General features: G+C 47.8%; 1 protein-coding gene across 1 annotated transcript; it reads right to left on the reverse strand.

Moving 5' to 3' along the window:
• Positions 1–1,734: 1,734 nt before the first annotated feature.
• Positions 1,735–5,819, reverse strand: LOC123030912 (somatostatin-2-like). Its single transcript, XM_044445241.1, has 2 exons — positions 5,718–5,819; positions 1,735–1,959 (listed from the first exon to the last, which is right to left on the reverse strand). The coding sequence occupies exons 1-2, from the start codon at positions 5,817–5,819 to the stop codon at positions 1,735–1,737; spliced, it is 327 nt and encodes a 108-aa protein (XP_044301176.1).
• Between the last annotated feature and the right edge of the window lie 11,977 nt (positions 5,820–17,796).

Raw genomic sequence — 17,796 nt, forward strand, 5'->3', positions numbered from 1 at the left:
ATGGGATGCGGGAATCCGTCGCTGCCTCTCTCCACATCTGCAATCTTCAGACCTGGCACATTCTTTCCATGCGTATCTCCTGCCCCCACATTCTAGCTTGATGAGACCTCCCAGGCAGACCTCTCTCCCCCCCCCCCCCCGGCTCTCCTTGCTTTCTTCCTACCATTCTCGGCAAAGGGCATATTTTGTTCTGGTATTTGTGTATTTGTCAGGCTGCTTTTCTGATGCCTCGTTGACTAGCGAAGCCTGTAGCTGTGCAATTTTTGTCCCTCCAGAGGCTGCTGGAGACGGGATATTTTGATCCTGCCGCTGCTTATCTGCAGGCATTGAGCTGAGCATGATAGGGACAAAGATAAGGTTGTGGGTGGTGGTGGAGAGAATGTCCTCTGTCTGGAATTGCTGGATCATTGTCTGAGAGAAATGAATGGTCAGCTGGTTCTCCTGATTTGCAGCAGTACAAACCCTCTGACAGTCAAACTGGGCAGTGAATGCCAAGTGGATCAGAGCCCAATATAAGGGGCCACTAGGAGATAAGGAGCATCGATGTGATGTGCAGAAGTGCACGAAGCATTGGACTCTCTCTTTCGGACTCTCAAACACAGACACACTGGTGGGGTTCAGACAGCGCAGGAACCCCTCCTGCAGGGCTGAGCATGGGCTGCACAGGGGTTCTCACTGAACCTTGGTTGTTGCTGTGTAGTCTGAACCCAGCCCCTCTCTCATTCTTGCGCACACGTACACTTGCTTTCCCTTCATTAGACCCACTGGAGTTGTGAATGTGACATCCCAATCTGCAGAATCAAATCTGGCCCTCAGACTGAAAGAAGGTTGCCATCCTTGCTCTAGGATGACCGGTCCATGGGAATTCTCCTTCTGCCCTAATCCTGGCACCTGAGAATTCTCTTGGCAATTCCAACTTCCGTTTCCTTAAAGCCTTTCTGGGCAACTTCATGTCCACCAGCCTGTCACCTGCCCTGCAGGGCTCTTAAACTATGAAATTTGGCACTACAAGAAGTGGCTGCCCATTTGGATGGCTTTAGAAAAAGATGGAGAAGAGTCTGTGGGTATTTTCTCCCTTCCGGATCAGGAGGAATAAGATCTCAAACAAGAGATGGTGTATGCTTCCAATCAGTCCGCCCCCCAGGAACCCCCCAAACCAGGTCTGCCCCAACTTAAGCCAGGAAATGGCTACCCCCAGCTCTGGAAAGATACAACAGGAGGAAAGAAGACACCAGAACATCTAACGTCATGTTCCCAGGAGCCTGTATGCCATGCTTTATTTGCGAATGGAGCCATCATAAAGCCAACACTGAAGTCATTCAATGAGAAAGAAATCAAGTGAGGAAACCCAAAACCAAACCAAACAGAACCATGGATGGGCAGATGCTGTTTGCAAGGGCGAGGAGAGTTCGTCATGTGCTAGCAAGACCAGGGATGGAAAGATGTTGCCAACGTTTGAGTAGGTCCTCGAAGGTGGGGCAGATTCTGGAGTACCATTTGATCTGCAGCAACTTGTAGGCAATTGCGTCTTAATTGCTGCTCCTTGCTATGAATTAGCTTGCCGTACTGATTTCTGCAGATCAACCCTCTGTACAAGGGATGGGAAGACCCTGTGGATGCATTTCCCCCACCCTGGCCCTGGCCCTGTTGGCAACCCTACACAGTGGGAGACAAAGTTGGAGAGCTCCCCGATCCAAGGAAAAGGGGATCTGGGGAGTGGGTGCAGCTGGTGTCTTAGCAGGCGGTGAAGGTTTTCCAGAAGAAGTTTTTGCAAGGGGCTTTGCGATCTCGCTGGGTGATGTGGGATAGCCTCCCAAGCACAGAGGGCTCTTCCTCCAGTTTATTGTCAAGCAGGTCTTCAGAATTGGAAAAGGGTGTTCCATCACGTCCCACGTCTGCCCCATCCAAGAGATCGGCCAGCATCTTGAGGATCAGGCCTGAACGAGCTTTGGTTTGCTCCTGCAGTCAAGGAAGATGAGAAAGAGCAAGGGCATGAAGGGAGCCATTTGGTGGAGAGTGTGAATGCCTCGCTTTTATGAATGCCTCAGAAATGGCAGAATTACAGAATTTAGAGCCGTGAGAAGAACTCCTCCTGTCCAACCCCTTGCCCTGGGTAGCAGCTTTGCAACTACAGCCTCCATCGCTGTGCCTGGAGAGACCTCTCTTGGTATCCACTGCTTTAATTTTTTGCACATTAAAGTTTTCACATTTTAAAAAAAATCATGCTGTGAAGTATTGGGTGCGACAGAAATGTGAAAAAGGAAGCCATGGCTGATGGTTCCTGTGTCAATGGGGCAGTGCATTCATTTTGGGTTGCAGCCTGAACTTAGAAGGAACTCTTTATGCTGCTGAAGAGAACAGGGCTCATTACCCCCCTGAATGGATGAATGGATGGACCAATCAACCTAAGGAAAGATTTTCTGCTCTGTCTGTGAATCTGTCTAGGCTGCCAGGTGAAGGTGGTGTTGCTTCATCCTTCTGTGTGGAGAGGCTGCCAGGAATTGATCCCGGGACCTTCTCGCGTTTGAGGTGGGGAGTTCTCCACCACTGAGGACCAAAGATCCCTTCTCTCTAAAGGCAGCCAAATGTTTTGCATGGCTCAAAATGGACAGAGAAGCCTACCTGCAGAGGGAAATGCCTCTCCCACTCTAGGTTTCCACCTGAAATTCCAAGGATTGGCAATGGAGCCGAACCTATTGCAGGAATATGGGTTCAGCACCATGGACAACGTCTTAATAGTTTGGACGAATGCCCCAGCCTGGGGTTGAAGTTTCTCCTAAGGCTTACTTCCCTGCAGAAAGAGGTGTACGTGAAAAATAGGCTGAAATTAGTTTGTATTTTTGCCTCTATCCAGCCTTTGCCCCCTTGCTTCCTTCAAGAGCTTCTTCGAAATTGAATCTGGCCCTTGGGCAAAACATGTTTTGAGAGCCAGTGTGGTGTCGTGGTTAAGAGCACGGGACTGGGACTCAGACGATCTGGGTTTGAGTCCCCGCTCAGCCATGGAGCCAACTGGGTGACTTTGGGCCAGTCACAGACTCTCAGTCCAACCTACCTCACAGGGTTGTTGTGGGGATAAGCTGGAGGAGGAGATGTAAGCTGCCTTGAGCCCTTTGTAGGAAAAAGGCAGGATATAAATTGAAAAATAAAATAAAATAAAATGTTACAGACCCCTGGCTTGCCTCCCCACTGCCTCTTCCTCCTATCTGAATTCACCCAAGATCGAGCATCTCCACACGTACCTTCTTTGCACGGAATGTCAGCCTGAAAATCAGTTGGCGATCATGTGGAGTGGCACATCAAGGCTTGGGCCGTAGCCGTGTGCCTGTGGCGGTTCATTGCCAGGTCCATTTTGTATTTCCAGGGTTCTATTTTTATTATTTTGATCAGTTTGATCTCAAGACTCAGTATAAAGGCAACTTCCTAGATTCCTATTTAAAAACAACTCTTCTTTCAGAGCAGTGAGGACTGAAATCTTAGTTTGTTGTTAAGGGAAAGACCATAACTAAACATTTATTATTTGTTTATTTCATGGATTTCTGTGCTGCCACAATAGCCCATATCTGGGCTCTCTGTGCAGCTCACAATATAAATAACAATATAAAACCCTTAAGCTGCTTTGCATGCAGAAGATCCCAAATTCAGTCCCCAGAATCACCAAATAAGGGCTAGAAATGCCCCATCTGAAGCTCTGAGAGACCATGATGGCCACCCTCTTGTCTTTCTATGTGCCTATAATGGTTTCATAGGTATTTCGGAAGATATCCCGTCCCTGTTGAATATCTTAAATTGGCATGGTCTGCCTTCCCCTTTGCATCTGGTCTCCCAATTAGGATATATTAAGAGTTTCATGTAACAGGTGGCAGCCCAATATGGGCTGATTCCTTTCCAAGCCCCGGTACAGTTACAGTGCACTGGGAGAAGCTACGCCAGTTCAACCTCTGCCTTTCACACTGCTGTCAAAAAGCAGCGACAAAGACTTGATCAGGGAGGAAAGCCGGGCACCGTCACCCGCAGTTTGCTTCTTAGTTTTCTTTTTCCCATTAGTGAAGATGACAGTTCATCACAGTCAAAGCTAAATTACAGAGAGTCACAAGGCAAAAGGCTTTTAAAAATCATCATCATCATCATCAAGATCCTTTGCTTATTTCCTGGCATGTTACAGCTGCACTCTGACCTATTCAACACCTGTATCCTCAATTTAACCCATTTAAGGGACAATTCTGCATGGAGTTAGTCTTCCCAAAAGCAGCATTTCCCATCAGCTGTAGTTGGCTGGGGAATGCTGCGAGTTCTAGCACATTTTTGGTAAGACATTTTTCTGTTTAACTGCGCCTAACATTTTCCTTTAAGCAGCATCCCTGTATACACTTACCTTAGCTTTAGCCCCACTGAAACGAATAGGACTTACTTTTGAGCATACATGCTTAGGACGGTTCTGTTATTTAAAAAAAAAAGTTAGCCCTTCTCTGAAAATATAACAAAATGGGATAACATGTCTGCTTCACCTTGTCCCACTAATAAACCACCTTGTCCCACTAATAGGCCTCTAGGAACAGGCAAATGTCCAAAAGGTGCAGTCTTCTACCCTCTGTTGTAGGCAGAGAGGAACACAAGAACCTTGCAAGTTCCCAATGAAAAGTTAGCCTCTTTTAACCTTTCCCCCCCTCTTTTTTGCAGGATGTTGGTTGTCTTGGGGTGGGACCACTTTGATTAGGCAGTTATACTGTCATAATGGATACACCTGTGGATTCCAGAATTAACCCCCGAAAATTGGGAATTGGTTTCACCTCCCTTCTCTTCAACAATTTTCACCAAACCCTGCCTAACCCTCTCGCTTGACCCCCCCCTTCTCTTTTTCAGAATTTTCCCCAAAGGATACCAGACACATAGCAGCACAGAACCCATCCCAAAGTCAATTCCCTGTGCAGAGCTGTGCGACTGTTCTAGATCAGGGCCCTTCCTTTCCAAGCAAAGAGGCAGCAGCAGCAGCAACGCCTCCGGTGATGCCTTGAAGAGGAACCCCTCTGTTTCGGCAGAAGCTGCCCACTTCATCAGCTGCAGAACAAAGCTTCTGTTGGAATAAAGGTTCTCGTCTTCAGGGAGCCACAAGATTCTTTCGCTGCTTTTCTGCAACAGGCATAGGTACCCCTCTAGAAACCTTTAAACAAGGAATCTATACATTATTTTTTGTTTGTTTTTCAAGGTTGCTTCTTTTGGATTTTTGCCCTGTTTTCTGTAAGGCTGCAACACTTTCTGCACTTCTCCCGGAAGGACAAAAGAAGCCTCATTTAAATGAGAATTATTTCTAAAGGGATCTATACAGGATCGTGCTGTTTATCTTTTGTCCTTTCATTCACCTGGAGTCTTGCTGCTTGTTCTCTCTTGAAGAACCCCTTGCAAGTGCAGGTCACATACCTAGAGATTCTCTCCCGCTTATATATTTAATCCCCATCCCCATTGCTATAGCGGCTTCCTCCTTCACCCTGTTTCATCAGATTCCCCCCTCTTTCCATCACTTCTCTTTCTGAAATACTGATTTCAACTTCCCAACCCCTTTATTTCCATTTCTCTCTGTGTGGGGAAATGCCCCTGTGCACACGCTTCTCAGCAGCCTGCCCTTCCAACGCTTTACCAAAAGGAAGCCAGAAACCCTAGAAGAAGTGCCCTTCGGTACCAGATCCCAGATCATGCAGGAATGCCGTTCCTTTCCAACTCACCCGGCTGCTCTGCACCGAAAACTTATCCTCCCCTGGCAAAGCAGAAGCTCTCGTGCTCCAGACCAAGAGCAGCACGGCTAGGAACCTCGCTGTAAACTGCATGACAGACAGATCTGGGCACTCCTTGGAGAAGATGTGTCAGAGCTGCTTCCCCAGTTTTATCTGGCCTCAGAAGGGGGCTGCAGCAGGCCCTTTTATGAAGTGTCCCCCACCCCCTCCCTCATGAGCTGTGCCAGGTGACGGAGACCGTCAAATCCATCTGGTGAGCCAATGAAACTTCGGAGGAGCCTCAAGGCAAGCGTGGTTGGAAGGCTGAGAGAGCCCCGGTTATCCCAGGGAGTGACAAGCCCAGGGCTGCGCTTTGAAGCAATGGCAGAGGGCAGCGGGGGAACAACGTGTAAGGAGAGAACTCCCAGAGCATGCAGGGGGGGTGTGCGACTCATGCTTTCAGTCTGGGCGTTCATGCTACTTTCTTGTAAACTGGGCAGCTGTCTGCAAAGGCAGGTGTTGGCGGAGCCATCTTCTGGCCTTGTAGCTGGGCAGCCACCTTTGGGTCTCCCTCACAGCCCTACAGCAGACACAGCTGCCCTGACTGCCTCTCTGAAGGCATCAGAATAACCTCAGAGGTGGGCTTTTGGGGTGAAGAGGGGGCAGGACCACTGCAGCCACGCTAAGATGGATTCTGGTGGTGCTCTTTCTAAGGTATTGCACATAGATGGCTAAGTGCTTTGCAGGATGAGATAGAAACATGGAAAGTTAGAAGGGGGTCTCCCGGGCCATCTAGTCTGACCCCCGGATCCACTCATGACATGTCTACCTTGCGTATTCTCCACTCCTTCTGCCCTGCTCAAATTCCCATAATTCCCCAGTTTTATCCTGCCAGTTTAATTTTTTCCTCTTCCATCCTCATCCCCGTTTGCTTGTTTGCTTTTTGTTTTGTAAGCCGGCTTGTTTACTGCTTTGTTTACCGGTTGAGGTTATGCTGGTCCAGGAGCCTTGTTTGGGCTGCGAAGCAGGATAAGAACCTTTGGAATAGAAAGAAATAAAGAGCTTCAACGATGGGGTGGCACATAAATGCAATGCATAAAAACATAGAAACTGAATAAAACTAATAAGCAGAGAAGCGATTTCTTTCAGTAATGCAGGTTGAAATCTCTATAGTACATCATGTATGTATGATTACGAAGGGGCAAATAGACTCAATTGTGCGTTGTAATTAAGGCAAATTGCATTTGCATATGAAGAGCAGTTTTAAAGAACATTGTTTTCTGTGTGTAATTGCACAGTAAAAATTGCAAAAAGACCGATAACTGGAGGCCAGGAACAGAATGCTCTTCTATACTATACCCCTCTGTGCAGGTTAAGAGAGGCATTGTGAGTGTTTCTTAATACGGGTAAATGTTGGCATTTCCTTTGTACGTTATTCTGTGGGAGTAAGGTGGGGTGAAGAACTTGAGGGAGCTGTGCCCCCATTTCTCCCAGTTGGCCAGTCATTTAGCAGTTTCTTGGCTTTTGTGTTGGTCTGTATTTTCCCGCATTCCAGAAGGCTGAACGGTCTGATGCTGATACATTGGGCTCTTCCCCCTTTGACTCCCCTCACCCTTTACTGGAACATGGCCCCCGAGAGCTACTCCAAAGCTGACGTTGGCCCTTGGCTCAACATCCCCAATTTACAGTGTCCGCTGGAGGCTGGAAAAAAAATGACACTTGCAGCCAGGCACCTACCTCTTGCCTTCCTCTCGGGCCCAAATCGCAGCTGACCTCAGAGGAATGCTGGACTTGTGGCCAGCGGACTTTAGCCATGGACTGAGGGGCCATTCTGGGTTCAGCGGTGAATTGCTGCTCCTGATGATCACTCGCGTGTTCTTTTCGGGGATGCCAAAGGGCTTGGACGTTGCTCAAAAGCTTTGTTGTGACCGGCAGTTCCAGAACACAATCTTCTCTTAAGGTAGCATGGGACAGAAGGGATGCTGGTTAATTTGCATATTTAATTAAATGTGAGGCTCTCAATCAGCCTATAATTTGAGTAAAACCTAAGGGAATGTACAGATTGGCACACTTGTTTCCCAGCAAAGCTTTGTAACCCTTTAATATATATATATATTAGGTAGGGGGAAATAATCAGATATCTCAATGTGGGAACATATTAGCATTTAGAAATGAAGACTTTTGATGTTATTGCGAACATACTTTTCAAAATTGTGTGTAGTTCGGTAGGGAGGGCTGCTTTGGATGGCCTCCTATTACTTTTCTACCCGTGTTGAGATATGGCAGGTGGGGAAAAGTGTAGAAAATTACAGCCAAAATGTTTTCTAGTGGGAACAGAAAGAGCGCAGCATCTGGGGAACTGTTAATGTAATTATCACTGTCTGTACTTTTTGAATTTCAATTGCCACCGAGAACCTTCCTGGCCAGCACATTTCTATAAATCTGCCAAATGTGAGTTTAACACTAATGCATCTGCAAAACAAAGCTTATGCCAGAATAAAATGATAATTTTTCAGGTGCCACAGAACTTGGTTGCTTTTCCTGCCTGCCCCATCTACCCCTGTGGAAAACATTAGGGGGGATTCAGCTCAGGAGGAAAAATGGTGATCAAAGAGGGGACAAGACGGGGACATATAAAATTAAATAGGGTGTCTAGAAAGAGAATCATTGAGAACTTTGCCCTCACCCAATATGAAAAGTCAATGTGGTAATCCTATAATGCTTTCAGTTCCGACGTTAGATGTTGCTTTTGACTGTAGATTCAGGCTGGAAGCAAAAGAAAGTATTTTCTTCACACAGCACGAAATCTGCTACCCAGAAGGTGGTGGACATTCCCTTAGGTGGATTTTAAAGAGGCTCAGTGAAACTCATGGAAGAAGAGACTCAGTGTGCATGGTACTATGCATCAGGAAAGCAGGCCCTCTGGCCCAGCCAAGGGCCAGTCTGAATCTGCTTGGGCTCCTAAGCCAGTGCTGTGGGGTTTTCCAGCATGCTGCCCCCCGTTTCCCCCAACCACCAACATTTTGTGTTCCTTTCCTTTTGTGCCAGCTTCCCCCGCTCCTTCTGCAATCCCTTTTCTGAGCCTCAGTTATCAGCAGAAAGGGCTTTAATGGTAATTTGGGCCCCTCCAGTTTTGACTTCTCCCACCCACCACCAGAATGTGGCCCCCAAGAGCCACTCCACCCCAAAAAAATCCCCAAAAACAAAACCCCACTCCTCGGGTTGAAAGAGCTTGCATGCACTTGCCCTGCAGAGCTGCTGCTGGCCTGCCCTCTCCCCTCGTGGGCTCCCCAGTCAAATCTGACTGGCCACTTTTTGAAATGGATGCTGGAGCTTCGGTCTTATCCGGCAGGACCCCTATGAAGTGAAAACGTAGTTCAGAAGAAGTCCTTCCTCAACCAGCACATCGTTCAGCTATGGAATTATTCACCACATATGGCCAGCAATGGACACTGGTGGCTGGGGAACATAGACTTTGGTGGCCATGGTTTTAGCAGAAGCCTGGACCTGAGAGACCCCCGGCCTGACCCAGTGGGAGAGGGGAGAGTTTGGTCCTGCAGTTGGCAGGAAAGGACGCGGCTTTGGGTGAAGCTGTCTGGAGGGATGGCCGTGTCACAGCAGTGGAGGAGGCGTGTTTACTGCTGCCAGTTCTGCAGGAAAAAATGAAGCAAACCCTTCTAGAAAGGAAGGAGATGTATTGGTTATGCATCTCTATCTGTAGCTGTGAGAAATGGTGCACCGCTCAGGAATAGCTCCACTGACATTTCAGGCAGTGGGCAGCTCCTCAGAAACTAGTCTGAATGTTGCACAAACTACCTGTGTGCTTCCTGGCCAACTTCCTGGCCTTCCGGGGGAGACAGAAAGTCCTTGAAAACATAGAAACAGAGCGAGTCAGAAGGGGCCTCCCGGGCCATCTAGTCTGACCCCCGGCTCCAGCCGGCTCCACTCACGACATGCCCACCATGTGCATGTCCAGCCTGTCCTTGAGCACCCACACCGATGGAGCCTCAACCACCTCTTGTGGACGCCCATTCCACACCCTCGGGGTCCTAACTGTCCAGAAGTGCTTCCTGGCATCCAAATGGAACCTGGTTCCCTGAGCTTTGCTCCCTTAGAGCGCATCCTGCCTTCCTCTGCAGGGGAGAACAGGTCTCTACCCACCTCCGTGTGACATCCCCTCACATACCTGTATGTCACCAACAAACAGTACTCCTTCTGTTTCTGATGGCTTCTTTCTCTGTGTCTTTCTCGTGTCTGATCCTGGTATCCAGCACCTTCAGGAGCCCATTGGTGGAGCACACGCTTTGGTTCTGTGTTCAGTCGCTGGCATTTCCAGCAGCTTCCCCAAAACTCTGAAGAGCTGCTGCTGCAACCAGTCCAGTCACTGGGCCCCGTGGATCAAATATTTTAGTAGAAGCCGGCTTTATTTGTTTGTTTATTTTTAAATTTATATGATGCTGACTAGTCGGAGGATTCTCTCGGTGGCATATAATGGGCTTCCTATGCTTCTGTTTCAAATCAGGTCTCAGTTCAGAACCATGAGGACTAGAACCTTACTTTACTATTAAGGAAAGGGTCAGTATAAAAGCAGCATAACTATAATATGTTCTCATGGAAAGCAGAGGCGAAATCTCTTCCCTCATTGTGAAATAAGCATTGTATCTGGAAACTAGTTAACTAAGGAGGGGATTGATTTTTTTCCCCTTAGCTAGAGCAACTTTCTTAAATCTGGTTCCCTCTGAATGTGTTGAAATACAAGTCTTATCCTCCCCACAATGGTGGTGATGGCTGTTGTAGTCCTGAGAGGAGCAGATCGGGTGATGGCTTTTGCAGAATAACCCTCAGCCGCTGGCAAACTGAGCTTGGCTCAAAACCCCAAATGCAAGTTTTGGATCACTGAGTATAGACAGGAAGAAATATTGTGCTGCATGTCGATTTAGCTGGTTAGAGTAGGGTTTACACAGCCCTTTTTAAAAAAATCCTGTACCACCTCCCTTTCCACCTCACGCAGCGATGAAACGAGAGGCAGTGTCCAGAAGGCAACTGAAGCCTTGGAAAGCTTTCAGCACCTTGGACAGAGACGACGTCTCCTCCGAGGCCAGACGAGCGCTCACTTGACATGGTCAAAGGAAACGGTGAGATTCACTGCACCTTTACTTTCTATGTGAAGGGTTTTCCCTTTTCCTAGGTGAGTTTTGTTCATTGTTCCGTATATGGATGGGAAGAACTTGAGAAGGCATCGCAATGAAAGGAATACTATGTCGAGCTCTGGTCATTGCACCTCAAGAAGGCTATTGCAGAATTGGAAAATGTGCAGAAAGGGGCAACTCAGACAATCAAGGAGCTGCAACAATTCCCCACTGAGGAACAGTTACAGCCTCTGGGATTGTTTAGCTAAGCAAAAAGGGGGAAGCGGGGAGAGATGTACAAAATTATTCGTAGTGTGGAGAAAGTAAGAGGGAGACATTATTCTCCCTCTCTCATCTTGGTGGAACTGAGCAGGGTCATCCATGCAGCTGATTCGGGACAGATTAAAAAATTTCCTCACAAGGCGCGTAGTTAAACGATGGAATTCCCTGTCACGGTATTTAGTGGGGGAGTGGACCAATTCCTAGAGAGGAAGCGATCAGTGGCCACTAGCTGGCTATTCTCATGCCCTTAAATAAGATTAGTCCTCATTGCCATGATTCTAGTCCTCTTGGCTTTTCTTCACAAGAACCTTGTACAGTAGGACGCGCTGAAAGTCAGTGGCTGGTGCATAGTCAGTAAACGTCCCATGCTGTTATGGACCCACCCTTCGAAATGCAAAACAGAGTCATAGGACACAGTCTGATCAAGCTTTATTTGAGAATAGGCTCCAAAAATATTTTTGAAGAGTATCAAAAGTTGATACTCTTCCCCAGGGAGACAGAATCAGGAGTTTGACACAGTATTTTAGACAGTCAGCAAGCAAGGTCTTTTTGCCTGATTTCAAAGCGTGTCTAGAGAACAATCAGAGAAAGGCAGTTTTATACAAAGAAATGGTGGAAAGGCTTGGCTTAGAGCCACTAGTCAGGAAATGGCTCCTCCGTAGAAATCTCTCGCAGAGCCCTCTGCACATAAGTAGAAGCACAGATTTTGGCAAGTTAGGTTGTCAGAGAACCCCCAGAGCTTCAAAGGGATTGGTGACATTGGGGACCATGGCAAGGGAAGGACTGTAGCAGAGTAACAGCAGCCTGGGTCTGGTACTCAGCGGCTCCCGGTAGGGCTGAGGAAGAGCTCTTCTGAAGCACCAGCGCTGCTACTTAGACTTGAGGGATCAAGGACTAGCTCAGTACAGGGCTGCTTCTATGTGATGAGAAAATATTATTCATATTCTGTGAGCCTCAATGAAATGGCATCTTCCAAATGGACAACTTTATGTATGGAGAGAGACGTTTGGTTAAGCCTTCCTGTACAGCTAACAAATCGTATTTGTTGTCTGGTATTCTGCAGTGATGTCCTGTATATAGTAGGATGTGAGCAGGTCTGCTAGCTTCATGTTGTGCTATAAAGGTGAAAGGTGGTTCCTAAAATGCAAACTTTAATCACTTGTGGAGACGAGCATGCCTCAGGTATGGTCACCTTTCCCCAGCCAGGTCCAGCAGATGCAGCTGGAGTACCATCTTCATAGTACCCAATATGAGGCCTTCTGATTGGAGGTTCATAGTTTTGGTCCAACAACATCTGGGAACTCTAACTTGGAATAGTTTGTCTTAGTTGCTACATCACCCGATGGGACATTGGTTGAAAGGTGTTGGTAGGTCAGGCTGCAATCCAGGTCTTGTCTGAGGATCCATCTACACCATTCAGGATGAACATTTAATTTTTCTTCCTTTCTTCTTTCTTGTTAGGCTCAGTAAGACCTCCCTTTAATTTTTTTAAAAAGTTGGTTATTTTTTCAATTCCTTTCTTAGCAGCATCCCTAGAAAAATCTTTTATCGCATCGATTATGCCATTAATCTGTAGGGAAAAAAAAGAGTTAAATTGTACTTTCTACCGAAGTAGCTCAAATGTCCAGAGCATTTCTGTGCTTCCTCTTTCCAGGACCTTTCCCCTGAACCTCATAAACAACGTTGGGAAGCTGAGTGTGGCACAAGGGTAGGCAAGGAACAGTTTCTGCCACCTTGTCCTCCTGATGAATTTATGAGGGAGAAGGTAGGGGTGGGAAGAGCGTCCACAAGCACTATGGTGTGCCCAAAAGATGCGTTTTAGTTTTCTCCGTGTTCGTTTGCTACAGACCCCATTCTCCCACTAAATGCATTTGCAAATGCTTCGTTTTTGGGATAACCCAGTGACTGAGGCCTCTGAGAGTGGGTTTGGAGGGCACAAACAGTGTACTAAATGAGCTGGTTCACAACTGATGACCGTGCAGCTTGCCGTAGCTCATTTCTCCCTTCGTCCTTCCTGCCCCTGGCAAAAGCTAATCTGTTTATTTGATTTATGTCCCCACGTCTTTCCACCCAAAGAGGGCACTTGAAAGCAGCTTACCAAAACTATTTAAAATGGATTAAAACAGTAAAACATTAAAAAACCAGGGCTTTTTTTGTCATGGAATGCACCGGAACGGTGTTCCGGCACCGTTTTTTGACGGATTTTTCCAAGTGATTGTGAATCACCCTGTTGGGCGTAGCAGATCGGTAGCAAAAATCATTAACATAGTGCCTGTGGGCTGCCTGTGTGTTGGCGCTGCTTGTGAGGGTGCTGCTCGGCTTGGGATGCTGCTCGGCTTGGGATGCTGCTCGGCTTGGGATCGGTCGTGTGGTCGTGTGCCGGCGGCAACCATCACGTTTATGTGTGTGTAGAGTGACTGGCTACGTGCAAAAGGTAAATAAGTTCTTTATTTCAAAAAAAGTTGGTGAATTGAAATTCTTTTTTAGTGTAAAAGTGTGACCCCATGACATGAGTTCTGGCACTTTTTTTTTTTAAACAAAAAAAAGCACTGTCAAAAACAATAAGAATATAACCGCTACAGAATAAAAACTGTACACTATCCAAGAGATCTGCTTGCAGGCAAAGGCCGTCTTTAATAAATGGTCTTTGCCTGCAGGGGGAAGGTTAATGGAGAGAGAGAAAACCAGCTGTGAGTTCTCAGGATGATGGAGGAGGAGGAGGAGGGGGATCACTTCCTTTCAAAGGAGTTCCGCTGTCTAACAGGGCCTGCAGCCGGGTCACCACAGGTACTCCTAGGAAGGGGGGTAAGGGGGGAGCAAAAGAAGGGTGCCTCTGGGCAGGTTTGTAAGGAGAAGGCACTTTCTTCAGGCATCCTGCCCCAAGCCAGAGAGGGCATCCTGGGTGACAAGGGAGTCACATGTCCCCAGTCGGCAGCTTGGCCACGGTAATCTTAGAGCAGCCAGTTTCGGAACAGTTCCCAAAGCGGGGCCCATGCAACGGTATTCCTGTGGGCATTCGCCACACGGCCTCAGCAGCTTCCATCTCGTGCAGCAGCGAGGACAGGGGCTTTCCTTCTTCCTTTCCCAGGGAGATTTGCTCGAGTCTGATACTGAGCTTTCCACCCTTGGGAAGAGTTGCACCAATTTGCTATGGCACAGTCATGAGCACCTGTAAGTTCATTAGTTACCATGGATTTGCTTTCATGGAGGAAGGGGTGATATTCCCAGGCAAAGCACTTTGCTGAGCCAGGCAGTTCCTGGGAATAGCCAAGGTGTACAGCCAGCGGGAGGGGTCTCTGCAGACAAGGAATTCTCAGATGCAGGCCACCCCGCCCCCTTTTCCCTATGACAAGGCATCAGCAGAGATGGGAGGCCCAACGAAATGAGCAGGGCACAGAAAGGAGGCTTTCCGAAGGCCCCTCCCGAGGGGAAGGAGGGCCAGGCATGTTTATAAGGAAAGTTCCTGGAGGTAAACACTGGATTGGGTTCAACAAACTGCTCTGCGCATGCTCAGAGATCCATTCTGGCCGATTTGGACTTGGGAGCAATACAGAACCTTTCACAAGGAAAATGATCTGTGGCTTCTGACTGCTCAAAGGGGGAACCTCGGTCCATGATGATACCTCATAGCAAGGGGATAAGCCCAGCGCTGGCCTGTTGTAACAGCTGCTCAAGGGTGCAAATAGAAGGCAGATAAATCCGTGCACATGTGCAGGGCCATAAAGTAAAAATAGTTTTTAGGAGGCTTAGAAATGCATCAAGGAACTCTCAAGTGACCTTTAAGAACACGAGTAGAACCCGGCTGGATCTAGCCCAGCATCTTCACACAGAGGCCCATCAGGGGCCCAAGTAAACCCACAAATGTGACACAAGTTCAAAAGCACGCTCCTGCTCATGTTCCCCACCTCATGGAGCACATTTATGTATTTATTTATGCATGATATTTATATGCCATCCTTTGCAAAAGCCTCAGGACGGCTTACAAAGCAGGCTGCATCTGATCCTTAGCTGGCACTAACAGTCACCGAAACCTTTATTCACCAGGATGGTGTTCCATCTCGATACCGATAATAAAAATACCCAGAGCTGCTCTGAATCAATTCTGTTTTCTTTCTCACACACAGATATAACGTATTTGGCATGACTTCAGCTTACCCTCTGTTTCATTGTGACAGGCTTGCCCATTTCCTTCTCATTGGGCGGCTGAGCATCTGAAAAGCCCACAATCAAAAGCAACAGAACTGTTGCAAGCAGGAGGGGCAATGTCTTCATGATGGATCAGGCCAAATGGAGGTGGCTTGGTGAGGCAGTGCCGCTGCTCGGTCTTGGAGGGTGCCTTCTGGCCAGTTTATGTAGGCTTCTGTGTGGATCATTGGCTGATGCGCCCTGTTCCTGTACCGAAACCAAATGCCTTTTGGGAAGGATGAGGAGCCATTTCATGCTTGGCTGGGGAACATGGAGGTCCTTTCCAGGGATGAGTGGATTTTACGCCATTTCACCAAGCTGTTCCATGTCCCCTCCCCAGTTCGTTTTATTTCAGCCTGAATCCCAGCTTAACTAGAAGAATGTGCACAATCCGTTCCATTTATGCAATGCTTTCTGCTTCCTTCCTTCCTTCTTTCCTTCAGAGTGGAGAACTTCAAGCTGAATATCCTAACATGGCCTTCTTGGTCTCCCCATTCAGCCTTTTGAGGTTTGCTGGAAAGCCACGCCTTTCCCTAGCTACCAGTTATTTGGAAGTTTTCCTTCCCCTAACTCTTACGGCTTAGTTACTGGTGGGAAAAGTGAAATACTTCCACAACAGATCCAACAACTCCGTCATAGCGTGAGGATTATTGAAGTGTTGGTATGGACCGACCACCAAACAGCAGCCAGTCCAGTTGAACTCGTTTCAGCTGTTTTGGCTGATGCACAGTGTTGGGTATCTGCATGCTATGTCTTTGGGGGACCCCCTTTTAGGAATGAGTAATGCAAAGTTAAAAAGGTAAAGGTAAAGGTTTCCCCTTGACGTGAAGTCCAGTCACGCCTGACTCTAGGGGGCGGTGCTCATCTCCATTTCCTGGCCGAGGGAGCCAGCGTTTGTCCGCAGACGGTCTCCGTGCTCATGTGGCCGGCATGACTGAACACCAAAGTGCATGGAACGCTGTTAGGCCCCTGTAATTAAGATACAGTTCTTCTGAATATGTCAATATACCATACGTACGTTCTCCTTCTTCTTGTAAAGGCCTCTTACCTTGATAGTACATCTTCCACTCCTGTGATCCACTCTTCCATTATCTGTACCTTGTCCAAAAATTGTGTCGCATGCACAAATCTAATACGTGGTTCATTCTTTTCTAATCTTTTTACAGATTTTCCCCCAGGCTGTCTTGAATACGTTCTAGTTTACTGAACATCTAATTGTTTCTTTAGTCTTGTCAAGATCCGTCATACATTTTTCCAGCTTCATTAATTCCTCTTCTAGTTTTTTTACATGTTTTGTCTCATCTATCTTTGCTTTTTAAATGGGCAAAGTCCTTCAGTAATGGATACAAGTGCTCTGTGATAGGAACAAGGTGGAGGTTACACAGTGACCTGGTTGGCCGGCCAGGTGGACAGGCACTTATCCCTACTTCAGTTTGGTTCACCCCATTGGTGATTGCATCACTCCGCGAAGGGCATGCCAAGGGTATTTCTCCAGGTACATTGTTCCGCCTCAAAGGGGACTGTGGTTAAAATAACAATAAGCAAACCGCATTCAACCTGATTCCATGCACCTGAGAAAATAGGTCTTTCGATTTGCAAGGAAGGATATTTAGGAATGGGTGCATGTGGGAATGGAGAAATGTGTGACTTTCACCCTAGATTGACTTAGCAACCGTGTAGTGAGTTGGGACGGCTGGCTGGCTAACATGTAAATGGAGGAACGGATAAATTCCGCCCTGGCCCCTGTCTGATCCAGCAGGGCCCTTCCTAAGCTCTTGAAGAGAAGCGCAGCCCACCAGCACCATCTGCCATGGGCAATGAGCGACCAGGTTCAGCAGAGTTTTGGAACTCCCGGTCCCAGCTCTGCCTTGGACTTGGGTCCTTCGGCCAGCTATTTTTCTTTCTGTCTCCCCAGTTTGGCTTCTGAGAAACAGGTGTCCCATTGTATGAGGGTGCCACAACACTTTCTCAAAATTCCAAATGTGTCGACACACCCGGAAAGACTGGGGGCCCTGCCTTTGTACTGTCCTGCGCTTCCCAGGAGTCCAGGAGTGGGGCGGTCGAGGGCCAGGTCCACCACATCCTGTTTCCTTTCAAAGAGAGACCTCTGGTGGAGCGTGATGGAGTGCTTGCGCGTCAATGTGCTTTATTTAGACAGATCCAAGTTGGAGGCAAGCAGCTGAGTGTCCTGAAAGGCAGGAGCTTGCTAGTGAACGTCAGCACTCCAGACAGACGCCATGGACTGGTCTGCTCTAGTTTCTTTCCGTTCACTGAAGCCATCCCTCGACAGCTTCCGCCGTGACTTCCCAGAGCCAAAGTCAGAAGCAGAAGTTCGACCTCAGAGCTGGAGGTACACCCTTGGATTCCCATCCCACTCCTCACAACCAGCATGGAGAGAAATGCCTCAGCTGCATCTCCGAGGTCAGAAAACCAGCCTCGCAGCGGAGATGAAGAGGGACTCCTGCAGGGCAGGAAAGGGGGGCACCCAGGACACA

Source organism: Varanus komodoensis, unplaced genomic scaffold (assembly GCF_004798865.1).
Source record: "Varanus komodoensis strain SLA01 unplaced genomic scaffold, ASM479886v1 scaffold48, whole genome shotgun sequence".
NCBI lineage: Eukaryota > Metazoa > Chordata > Lepidosauria > Squamata > Varanidae > Varanus > Varanus komodoensis.

What these genes read in the sequence shown, in the direction of transcription:
- LOC123030912 (XM_044445241.1), bottom strand. Translation starts at nt 5,819, where the DNA reads ATGCAGTTTACAGCGAGGTTCCTAGCCGTGCTGCTCTTGGTCTGGAGC. An exon ending in TTTCGGTGCAGAGCAGCCGG is followed by an intron (nt 1,960 to 5,717) that starts GTGAGTTGGAAA and finishes CCTTGACTGCAG; the next exon opens with GAGCAAACCAAAGCTCGTTC.